The 12,469-nt window shown below is 42.4% G+C and overlaps 1 protein-coding gene across 1 annotated transcript in view; it reads left to right on the top strand.

The window, feature by feature from the left end:
• Positions 1 to 12,469, top strand: part of LOC144829415 (sodium- and chloride-dependent neutral and basic amino acid transporter B(0+)-like) — a 54,823-nt gene that overhangs the window by 26,434 nt on the left and 15,920 nt on the right. Inside the window, exons 6-11 of the mRNA XM_078688537.1 lie at positions 1,517 to 1,649; positions 4,738 to 4,878; positions 7,029 to 7,257; positions 8,143 to 8,268; positions 8,374 to 8,492; positions 11,705 to 11,804. Of these exons, the coding sequence (XP_078544663.1) occupies positions 1,517 to 1,649; positions 4,738 to 4,878; positions 7,029 to 7,257; positions 8,143 to 8,268; positions 8,374 to 8,492; positions 11,705 to 11,804 (848 nt within the window). The remainder of the gene's footprint in view (positions 1 to 1,516; positions 1,650 to 4,737; positions 4,879 to 7,028; positions 7,258 to 8,142; positions 8,269 to 8,373; positions 8,493 to 11,704; positions 11,805 to 12,469) is intronic.

Here is a 12,469-nt window from a genome sequence, read left to right as displayed (position 1 = left end):
CCGGTTCCAAATTATTCTGTGAGAAGTTGGCTTGTGTCCGTCAATGAAGGGTAGCATTTTTAAGACAATGGTTTCACTCAGTGCTACCTTTCTTTAAAAACAATCTTCTGCTTCCTTACAGCACAAAAACACTCTAAGCAGGGCAATCTAGGATCTTAGGATATAATGAAATAAACAATCAAGGACAAAACTGTGCAGAATCAGTACAATCGCTACCCTTGTCAAGGGCTAGTGCAGTATTGGTCGTGGCCTCTGGTTAAGTCTCAAGTGTTAATAGATACTACTCCAACTGTGATCAATTTTTATAAATGTAACATTATTCTTAGTTACTACTCCCAAAAATCTACCCTACTATTTGCCTATGTATTCAAAGGATATTTTATGTCAAATGAAAAACCCTTCACCAATGTGTGTCTATTTGCAACTGAAGGAGCAGTGAGTCAGAGATAGGGCTGGAAAATAAATTCTGCTCCACTGGCAAAGTTCACAGTTTTGCCCACTCACCAATGGTAAGTGCATGCAAGAATTGGCATCCCCTAGTGTGATTTTTGGGCACGAGGATGTCACTTCGTGAAATTTTCGCAACGTGGGCTGTCGTGGGCAGTCACGATTATTCGCGGCAGAAAGCTTCCGCTCAAGTTGAAAATCTACTCAAGCGCTAAAATTCAGCATGATGTGCCGATTCAGCACGCTAGCAGAACTCAGCCGATTCTAATGGAGTTTTAATGTTACTCCGCAGGATTTCTGCACAGTGAAACTTCATGAGTTTCATGAGTGCCCTGTCTCCAAAGTAGGGGACAGGGCAGGTGGCTCGATGAAGAAAGGACATGGAAATAGAAGGACTGGGGAGAGAAGGAAACACGAAAGAGAGATGGAAAGCGGGAGTTAAGGAAATTGGAGACATTGAGAGAATGTTGGGAAGGAGAAGGGACAAAAGTAGCAAGTAGGAGAAGGCATAATAAGACATAGAATTGAAGACAAAAAGGCAGAAGGGGCAAAAATGGAGAGAGGGTTTAAGTGTATGAGGCAGGACTATGGATAGAGAGAAAAAGCAGAGAAATTGACAGCTTATCAGATGGAAGGCGAGCATTAGTAGGGTACTTAATCAGAGGTGGAAAAGAAAGGTGGTTGGACAGAGAGGAGTGGAAGGCGAAGTAAATGGTCTTAGACACGGGTAATCAAGATGATATCGACTTAGAAAGGAAGGGACATTAAAGACAGCAGGGAAGGGATACTAAAGGCAGCAATGCATGAGCGGAGTCGAGATAGGTGGTTTCTTAAAACTCCCACATGTAAGGAGCAAGTTGATAGCGTTTTCCCCAAGCAACTGTTAGACATGGAGCGCGTGGAAACACCCAAGACCAGTTGAATGTGACCCAAACGTTTTTCCATAAGCGTTTAAAATTCCTTGGTACAGTGGTACTAAGCCTCTCTTAACTCTGTCAAGTGCGAGCAGCATTGCAAGTGTACAGCATATAGTGGGAGCTGTACTCATTTCTTATTTTGTTGTTTGCAGACGGGAGGCACTTCGTCGTTCAAGCGGAATGGATGAAACTGGAACCGTTGTCTGGCACTTGGCTCTTTGTCTTCTGTTAGCATGGCTCATAGTTGGCGCAGCTATGTTTAAAGGAATAAAGTCTTCTGGAAAGGTATAGTATGCGACAAGTAAAATAGAATAATCATGCCTTAAAGGGTTAATTTGAAAAATAGCATGTGACGGGTGTGGATGTATATAAGTAGAAACAATCTTTCATAGTTCATCTAATTTTCTGTCTACAGGGCATTTTGGCTGTTTAACGTCTGTGACGCCGAGTGGACTTTTTGCAAAAGTATTCATTCAGTGCCCTTTAGTTTTTAATTTAGCCAACTTTTGTTCAGCATGTTTAACAATGAGAGCAAAAATGTATAGGCATATTGGCACTTGGGGTCAGAATCTGGGATCAGGGCAGGCATTTGAACCTGTGTTTATAGTCCGATAGCAGTGTTGAGATTTGTAGACTGGGGTGGGGCGTAATTTGTAGACTAAGAGTCTGACCAATCTGTTTGTAGGACACTTTTTCAGTAGACCAGGTACACACATAGATGTAAAAAATACCCTCTACGAGCAGTTAATATGATGGGACTGCAGGACTGCAGCCTGCTTTGTGGTTCACAAATCGAAAATGTAAATTCTTAGTTGCCCGACCTAGGTAGGACAAAAACATATTAAAACCTAAAAAAGTATTTCGGTAATGTTTTGGACTATGGTTGGGCCTGCATATTATGGCAAGAAAAAATACAAATGGAAAAATAAATGGTGCATTGGTACAGGAGTCAGGACATTGTTTTGCATGCTACATGTGTGCTCCAAGCAATGTATGGGCAGCTCTTTGTTCCTGTATTTAATGAACCGAGAAAAAGGCCTAAAACCCTGCCCTTTGTTTGCTACTTGCATACGTGCAACATTCCCCTTTGAGTAATGGGTAAAGGGAATGCCATAAGATCAGACTATGTTCACATAACTTACATATGTATAGTTTGCACTTACGTATTTGTGGGAAGAGGGCATAGATGAATTCATGCTGTCTGTTACATGTAACCCTGGGCAGGAGTTGCACTATGCGGAACTCGGCGAAGTGCAAATAAAACTCTGCTGCACTACGCGGAGCTCCACAAGTGGCAGAGTACGATAGAAAAATGCTGTTCGCGGTGATTGCACAATGCCGGATGCTTGTCCGCACTGTCCAATCATTGCGAACGGCACCTTGTACAGTGCAAGCGGTCCCTGCTTTCCTTTTCTGCCGCTCGAGTAGATTTTTACTCGAGCGGCAGCTTTCTTAACACAAGCGGGCTGTTTCTCAATGAGAGCAGTCGCGAGCATTTGCTACCACTCGCAATGAGAAACCTGAGCCCCCGTGTTGAGAAATCTCGCCGGAAATTTGATTTTCCATGCTCGCGTTTGCCAACTTGACGTTGCGAAAAAATTCTGCTCTGCTACACAGAGCAGATTTTATCAGAACTTTGCGAGCTCCGGTAATGCAAAGTGCGGTAAACCCTGCAAACTCCGCGAGCGGAGGTAACCACCCAGGGTTAGTTACATGTAGGGCATGGCCACAGCAAATATCCTTTGCACCACATGCCCTGCATGAATTGCCAATTATGTCTTTGGTTATGTCGAACATAAAATTATCGCTGATAATATTAATAATGTCATCTTTGGTGTTTTGTATGATTTTGCAAGTTAAATGTTAAATGTCGTATACTTGTAAAGCGCACAGCTGCCCCAGCAAAGGGGCGTCCCGGTGCTGTATACCGCTGGGGAACCCGTCCTGGCTTTCCCTGTGGGATGGTCCCTACTGGGAATCCCCAAGGTGGAGCCAGGCATCCCCGGCGTTAATTGGGCCGTTGCGGAGATTAGGCAAGCTAATGCCCAGAGTTGCCGAGTGGGACCCCAGGTTAGAGTAGGCACCGAGGCGAGAATTGTCAAGTCCGCTGACCCTGGTCCACGACCCTGCCGCGTCGGGAATTGAACCCTGGTCCCGGGCCGACTTCTGCTCCCGGGTCTGCTGCCTCTAACCAGTGAGCCACACCAGCAGTACAGCAATGGCAGAGGAATTTTTCTGCAAAACTACCCATAACTATTTAATTTTTAGTGTGCTTCAGTTTTTATTCATAACCATATCCGCCATTCAACTTAAATATTTTCATTTTATTTCAGTAAATTGTTTGGGTATTGTGATTATATAATTTGACCCTGTTCGTCAGAAGATTAGACATGGTACAACCTACACTCATGCCTTAGGTATTCTACTTACATCCAATATCTGTGGCCTGTATGCACTGTGCCTTAATCAGCATCTCTATTCACACTAATCACAGTACAGCGTCTTGATATGCCATGCTGGTATTGCCAGGGGATGTGAAATTCAGTATGTGTAAAAAGCATATCTCTGTTAGAAATAGCTACACAACATGACCTTAGAGAATACCGCGAGGGTTGCTTTAACGTACTCTTGCCCAGAGCACTCAAAAGGTCATAGCTTCCAGCTGTAGTCTTTGGTTAAATAGTGGAGTTCGGCATACGACGGGAAAGGTGAAAGTAAAGAAATAAATAAATAAAACCACTTCCCTTGCTCTTGTTGCACCACCGACTTGGCGATGCAGCAAGCGCAAGGTAAGTGGTTTTATTTATTTATTTATTTACTTTCTTTCCCGTCGAACACCACTGCCTCTCCATCCCGCCTGCCCCGGCCCCGCCTCACCGCCCCACAGTGTTGCCTGTGCGAGCCGCCACTGGTTTGTGATAATGCTGTATGTACTACAAAATACAGTTTGGGATTTAGGCCCAATAACTTTCCTAAAAATCACCCACCGGCAATTCAGTTTTAATAAATGAACATATCTGTGTAACAGAGAGATAACGAAATAGGTGAATATGGTTTGTAAAATATTTGCCTCAGCAACTACTGCCTCTGGTGGAGTACTTAATAATTAGCTATGCTCTACTGTAGCGAAGGCAGGAGGCAGGATTTTTCTGGGTTCTGTTGCGGTCATCCTAAAAATGAGCTTGAGTTCCACTGTTGTCTTAGCTGGTGTGTTTCAGGGAATAGACATCACACGATGAATACAGTAATAAAATCAATCAAATATGAAGTACTCATATATCTAAAAATTTGTGTTTTGTGATATCAAAATGGGAATAACATCTCAGTATGTTTTTCATCATCTCTGTTAATTTTGACGTGTCTTCTGCTGCAGGTTGTGTATTTTACTGCTATCTTTCCCTACGTGGTGCTGCTTATCCTTCTAATTAGAGGCGTGACCTTGGAAGGCGCTTTGGAGGGAATCCAGTATTACATTGGACAACAGTCCGACATCTCAAAGCTGACTAACGCAGACGTGAGTTCTTTTTTTTTTACTTTGAATGAGAAAAGTAAATTATGCTCGTACCTTTAAATTTTGTTCTTATCTTGTCACATTTGCTATGAACTCAAAGACCGAGGTCAAATTACTTTTCTTTCTCTGACTTCAAAGTACACATAACAAACAGTAAATGTCTGTTAATGAACAGTGCAAATATTTCAGAATAAATCAGAATTAGAAAAGCACAAATGAAGCACTTTAAAAAAAAATTTGTAAGTATGGTGGAAAAATATTTTAATACAATATAACAAATCAATACACCAATTCCACAATACTTTTGTGTATTATGTCGTTTTTTCAGTAAAACTGTATTTGAGATTGTAATGGTCAATTCAATTGAAAATGTGTTGTCTGTAATGGTGGAGTACTAACACACCATGCATACATACTCCACTCAACTCTATGCCACTCCACTCTACGCCACTCTCTTCCACTCTACTGTATGACACTTTGAAATACTCAACTCCACTCATCCACACTCCACTCTATGCCACTTCACTGTATGCCACTGTATTCCACTCTACACCACACCACTCAACTCCACTCTGCGACACTCTATGCCACTCTACAACACACAATGCCACTCTGACACCTTACTCAAGGCTAATCTATGCCACGCCCTGCACAACACTTTACTTCACTCTACAACACATTACTTCACTGTATGCCCCCAACCCTGTGCCCCTCCAATCTATGCCCCCTCCATTATCCCACTATACATCACTCCACTCTATGCCACTCCATTCTACCACACTCTTTGTCATTCTACGCCATCCTACAGTACTCCATGCCACTTTAGCCCACTCTCTTTTATGCCACGCCACTTTGCTCAAGTCTACGCTATGATACTGTACACCACTCCACTCTACACCACACCACACCACTTTACTCTACAACACTTTACTCTATGCCCCTCAAGTCTAGGGCCCTCCACTAAGACACTTTACTCCACTCCATGACACTCTACACCACTCTATTCCACTATACGCCACTCCCTCCTACACCACGTCACTCTAGGCAACTCTAGGCCATGCCACTCCACTCTATGCCCCTCCACTCTTTGCCACTCTACTCCACTCTGCTCTGCTCCACTCTCCTCTATGCCCCTAACTTTTAGTCATGCTGAACAGCAGCCACCCTGATGTAGAACGTGGCTCAAACACACTGGCAAAGCCAAAAGCTCTTGCTCTTGCCAATGCTTATCTGTCTTTATCTTCCTCCTGATTTCCCCCTTGTTTGCTTTTCTTTCTCTTGCTCTAGGTCTAAGTCTGTTGAGGAAAAATAAGTGCAAGTTCCCAAAAATGGATTCCGGTGGGCCTCACCTCCAACCACAAGTTTAAATTAAACACTGGAAATCTTTCTGAAAGTGTGGAGCAGACTAAACTTGACCACTGACCGACAATACAGGCAACACTTCCTTTGCCTGGATATAGGACCCCTAAAAACTGAACCTCTCATGGAGAAAATACATTAGTCTTTGAATGTAAAGCAGTCACATTTCAATGAGAGAGTAGGCGACGAGCATTCCGGTCCACACCAGAATACTAAAGTGAGTTCCACTTGTTGTGAGCAATCAGTAACAGAATGGTGCTCTTTGCCCCATTGTGTTCATGTTTCACATGCGCTCTGTTTACGTAGGTAAAGTTGCCTTTGCACAGCATGTAAACAGCCCAGTTGAATATATACTTCACCATTTCGACCTATTGCGGTATTACCTATTTGCACCAATGCCCATTGTTTAAAATAAGATAAGATAGATAAGTAAAATTTGCATCGCGATTTCCACTGGTCAACCAGCGCAAATTGTCATTTTTAGATGGTGCCAAATGCCATTGAGGCGATCATCAGTGGGTGCTAATGCAATTTCGTAATAATAGGTTTATGTAAAATAGCCTGCAGTCTAGGCACAGTTGTTCCTTCTCTGGTTCTTAAACATATAATTTGCTCTTCAGGATGCACAGCAGGCTGCATTCGCTGACTTAAAAAAACAAAAAAACAATTAACTTCATTAGAAAACTTCATATGCTAAGACTTGATCCATGTAAACATTTGTTTTTTTACTGGATATCAACGTTTTCCTCATGTAATGTCATCCATATATTGATGAAATTCTGATCCTGTTTTAGGTTTGGAAAGATGCTGCGACTCAAATCTTCTTTTCTCTGTCGGTGGCTTGGGGAGGTCTGGTAGCCCTGTCTTCCTACAATAAATTCAACAACAACTGCTATTCGGACGCCATATTCGTTTGTATTACAAACTGCCTTACAAGCGTCTTCGCCGGATTTGCAATTTTTTCCATCCTGGGACATATGGCTTTCAAGGCAGGAAAACCTGTCTCCAAGGTGGTCGATTCAGGTAAGTCTGAAATTGTGTAAAGGGTTGTGATATGGGTCCCTCATCATTAGTGACGGCATAGTGCAAAAATCAAATCTGTTGACAGTAGCGCCTGAAATTGGTTGAACGAGACTGCAAATGCTTATGGCAATGCTGGTAGAATTAACCCTTTCAATGAACAGATTTGTGAAAGTAGCACTTCTACTACACATCTAAAGAGAACATACAGAGTTCTTGTGGGTTGAAGTCAAAGATTGCACCTACCAACGTCCTCCAGATGGCGGCACTAGCATCCGTCCACAGCAGAATATTCCATGGATGAGTTACAGTAGACACTGCTCTAGGTGTGCTTCAGGGTATCACCGGCCTGGCTGTCTAGATGGGCCACAGGCTCCTCGGGTCCTCCATTCGGGGGGATGGTTAGTGGGCCTGTGGGGTACTCTGGCGGACTCTGGAACTGCACTCTGTAGATTCGCCGGAGTTTGTTCTACCTGTGTTACCCAGAAAGCTCTGGTGAATGCACATGCTCTGGAGGAGTAATTACATTTTTTGTGGAAAGTCTTCTTGCCTATTAGGATACCATCTCCCGGTTACCTCTTCCTGCCAGTAGCTTCTTACGTGGCAACACACACAGGGGTCAGATACTACTTCAGCATTAGTTGGAGAGGCAGTTTTGAAGATCCGGACATCTTTAAGTTACATTTACTGCCTGTTAATGAGTGTTTGCTAAAATGTACTCCTTAATTTCATAGTCTGCTGTAAGCATTGCTGTAGCAGTCCCAGCGTGCAGATTGCATTCCATGCTGTTGACCTCTTTATTTCATGTATGTCTCTTTTGTACCATTTTTCTTCAAACGCTACAGTAGCTGGCACTCTTTGACACTTGTCTTCATGTTGGTGGTTTAGGTTTTGCCCTGGCATTCATTGCTTATCCCGAAGCTCTCTCTCAGTTGCCGGTGGCTCCCTTGTGGTCCATTCTGTTCTTCTTCATGCTGCTGACCTTGGGTCTCGACTCTCAGTTTGCCTCCATAGGTAAGTAGTGTTGTTTTACCGCGCCGCTGGTCTGGTCTCTGTACAAACTACTACATTCCAGTGACCCAGTCCAAAGTAGACTAAATCAAACTCTTTTTTCTGCAGAAACCATTACAACAACCATTCATGACGCTTTCCCAACATTGATGAAAAAGATGCGCATCCCTGTTACCATTGGTGTCTGTTTAATGTTGTTCCTCCTTGGTCTCGTCTGTGTCACCCAGGTACAGAACCGTTCATGTTTGCTTTAAGAACAGCACATTGTTCCTTATTGAGACTTCAATTTTAGTATTGAACCTAGCAAAAGATTCAAGGTTAAAAAAAATATGAACTTCCTGTTAATAAGCACTTCTGTCAATATTACTAATTTCAATTTCACAGGCTATTGTGGTTTTCCATGTTCACTTTGTACGTACTATGTAATTGGGGGTAAAAGTAGTGCAAATATTATTTTTTGCATTTTGCTATTCTCCTTTTAGGGACCTCCAGTATTATTAAGACATTTTCAAGCTAGGCATGTTCATATAACCGTATGTAATAGTTTCAATAACTGGAGATTATCAACGTTAAACAATTCAGTAGTAGAGCACCGTTTCTCTACTATAGGGGCTAGATGGTGGGGCGAAGTTTCTATGCTATGGGGTCTAGATAGCATATCTAGAGTATCTTTACAGTTAGGGTCAAGAGAGCACGGCAGAATTGGTGTACTATGTGGTCTAAGTAGTAGTGTAAGGTTTCTTTACTGTGGGGTCTAGGCAACAGAACTAGAGTACCATTACTGTGGTGATCAAAGAAACAGAGCTGGAGTATCTTTCCAGTGGGAGTCTAGGTAGGAGTGCAGATTTTCTTCACTCTCAGACCTATTTAGCACAATTGGATTATTTTTACTGTGGGCTCTGGGTAGTATGGCAGAGTTTCTTTATAATTTGCTCTAGGCATTAAAGCAGAGTTTCTCTATTATGGAGATCTAGATGGTAGAGGAGGGTGTCTGTACAACATGCTCTCGGTAGTGGAGCAAAGCTCATTTACTACAGAGATTAGGTAGTAGAGCAGAGTTTCTTTACTACAGGGTTCAAGTAGTAGATCTGAATTTCTCGCTATCAGGTGTTGGTAGGAGAGAAGAGTTTCTTTCTGACGGATTCCAGGTGGTAGTTCAGACTTTCTTTACTACAGGGCTAGGTAGATGATGGCAGTCTGCTTCAAACCTTGTTTATTCATAGCTAGTTTATGGAAATCCAGCTAAATAATTCCGCAGTTTCAGGATTTTTTATTAAAGCAAAATTACCTTTGTTGAAGGAGAGAAAAGGTAAGACTATAGGCTAGGTGTCCGACATAACAGCCTTATTTACTATCCAAGCAAGTCAGAAGTACTTAGAATTAAACTGAATCCGGGGTTCTCCAGCTGTTTACGTTTTTGAGGATGGATCAAGCCACCCTTAAAGGTATAGACTAGTATTTGAGAATACCTTTACCAACAAAAGACGTTTTGCTTTTATGGTGAATAAGTCAGATAATCCTGGCTACATATTTTCGTAATTTGGCTGTGGTATAAAAGAGAGCGGGAACTATTTTTTTATAGAGTTCTCAAAGTGCCTGCTGACCTACCACTACTGGCACAATGCACCTGGATGATACAAGCTAGGAATATAATACTATTCTAGGCAGTTAATAATTGTTGATTGAACACTGCATGAATATGTCGTTTGTGATTTGGAGCAGAATGTTCTCTACTAATGTTCTGAATTCTGGCTGACTTGCCTCTCTTAAATCATACTTTAAAATACAGTTTGTAAGGACAAAAGGTTGCTAAACAAATATATATGTGATTCGATACATTGACATAGTAAGGAAAGTTTAGAAACTAACAAAACTAAATAGACTGCCCGGCTGTTATGACTCGCATGTCTCTCTCCGGGAAATTACTTTGGATTGGCGTTTCTATACTTGACCCCCACTCCTGTTCTTCGATAATTGTGTCCCCATAAGATTAAATATGGGCTTTCTTCCGCCACTTAATTAGGGAAACAAACTTGAGGACACCAAAGGCATATGGAATTATCAGCATGATCCTGACAGCTGACTTGTTCATTCCATTTTGCCTTACTGTCGCAATGTCTTGCTTTAGCAAATCCATCTCCTGAGCTCTTGAGACATGTCGTGCGTCATTGGACCGCTGTTCTTGCTAATAAGATTACGGGCGCGTCTGCTGGCCCGCGTGCAAGTGTCAGCCACACCCACACTGAAAGTGCACTGTTCAATGGAGCTTCTACCCGCCATAGTAAAGCGAATACCTACACATGTGTAGGTGTGTGGGTATTGTAAGCGTCTTGCAGCACTCCCTCCAGGGAGATTGGGCAGGTTTACTCCTACGCAGGGAATGCTGAGTGTATGAAATTGGTGAGATCGGGTAGGGCGCATCCCAAATTAAATGAGGCTATAAATAAAGGCTTTTCATATTGGTTTAGAATATCATTTAGTGGAAAGAAAGAAACCATACATATTAAGTTTCCATTTCAAGTGAGATTTAAAATCCCTTTATTTGGTGCAGCCCCTTAGTGAACATAGCGAAGATGTGAAACCATTACCAAAACCTCGCAATTTACTAGGGCCAAAGGGCCGATAATACCAATACATGAGGAATCCAGTGTATTAGGCGCCACATTTTTCATGTTCTGCTCATTTTGTGTGAAAAACTCAGAAGAGGAAGTATTTAGTGTATCCAGTAAACACACACACAACCCAAAATGTTGGTATTTACTAGGTTAGGGTAATATCCCATCTCCAAGCACCCCACTTGAGATCAGGACCTTAGAAACTCATGGCCTGATTCCCAAAGGTAAACTTATACTGTTGTGAAAGTTTATGATTGTTTGCTATTCACGAAGGGATTTAGTAGTATCTTTACGAAAGCTAAGTCTCTGCACATAAAAAGATAGGACAGTCCTATATCCATTTGTGCATAGCAAACAATCATAAGTGTACACCAAAGTGTAAGTTTACCTTTATGAACCAGGCTCTTAGTATTACTGTGCAGAAAAATCACTAAAAATGTGATGGATTCTGCAGATGTTGATCAGTGGTGGCTGACACAATGAAGAGGTGGTGTGCAGGTGAAGGGGGCGCGGAAGAGCGCAGAAGGTTAATATTTTTTTTAAAAGGAGTACCTGAAGTTGCATCGCTCCTCGTGGGTCTGTGTTCTGCTGCTTCCTGGTCCCAGCAGACACTGGGACAACAGCAGAGACTCCCTGTGCAATCCCCGCGCTGCTCTCATGCTGCCCCCATGCCAGTGGGGCGACGCTCCTCTGCTATTGCGGAGGAGCTGCCCCTGATGTTGATTTATACATTAAGGATGCGTTTCAGTCAAAGTTTAATATTGAAATACTTTCTACTTTGAGGGTCAGATACTTAAAATACGTGTTTTGTTATATCATTACAGGCAGGCATTTTCTGGGTTGATTTGATTGATCATTTTTGTGCTGGATGGGGCATCCTGATTGCTGCACTGCTGGAACTCGTGGGAGTGTGCTGGATTTACGGTAAGCAAATGTGTTGTTCCTAACTGTAAAAGACTGTTATTATGGAAATGAGTAGTAAAATGGAATTGAGGTTTATGATGCCAAATGAAAAGGGGTTTCTATAAGCTTACTCAGTTCGCTCAAAACAGAGGCATTCTGTATGTACTCTATTTCATACACCATCAGGCAGATTTTTCAAGTGCCTAATTTGAGCCCTAGTTGCAGGTGGGGCCGACCGGCACACAAATTCGGTGATTGGGACTTATTTTTCCCAACAGGCTTTGATCCAGGGCAAGAGAGAGAAACACAAAAAGGGGAAAGAAGGCGGACAACTGGTGACAGGGAAGAAGGGATAAAAAAGAACCTGAAATCGTGAAATAAAGAGACAGGTAGTGATTTGTGGTGGATTAAAGAGGCATGAGGTGGAAGCACGACTACACACTCTGTATTCTCCACTCCTGACATTCTATAGCACCAGCTGCGGCTGCTGAACAAAACTTTGAGACCCGGCCCTTATCGTTTTACAAATTAAGTAATGGATTTTTGAAGACTTTGAGCTTCTGCAAAATAACAAAGTGACAAAAAAGCAGGGCAAAGTCAGATAACATATTTACTTTCCAGTGCAAAACAGGTTTGTGCTGGAAAGCTGCCCTAAAAGTTTCACAAATACCACAAATAGTGCTCAG

The sequence above is a fragment of the Lissotriton helveticus genome, chromosome 4_1 (assembly GCF_964261635.1).
Source record: "Lissotriton helveticus chromosome 4_1, aLisHel1.1, whole genome shotgun sequence".
Lineage (NCBI taxonomy): Eukaryota > Metazoa > Chordata > Amphibia > Caudata > Salamandridae > Lissotriton > Lissotriton helveticus.
This window is presented reverse-complemented; position numbering and strand designations above follow the sequence as displayed.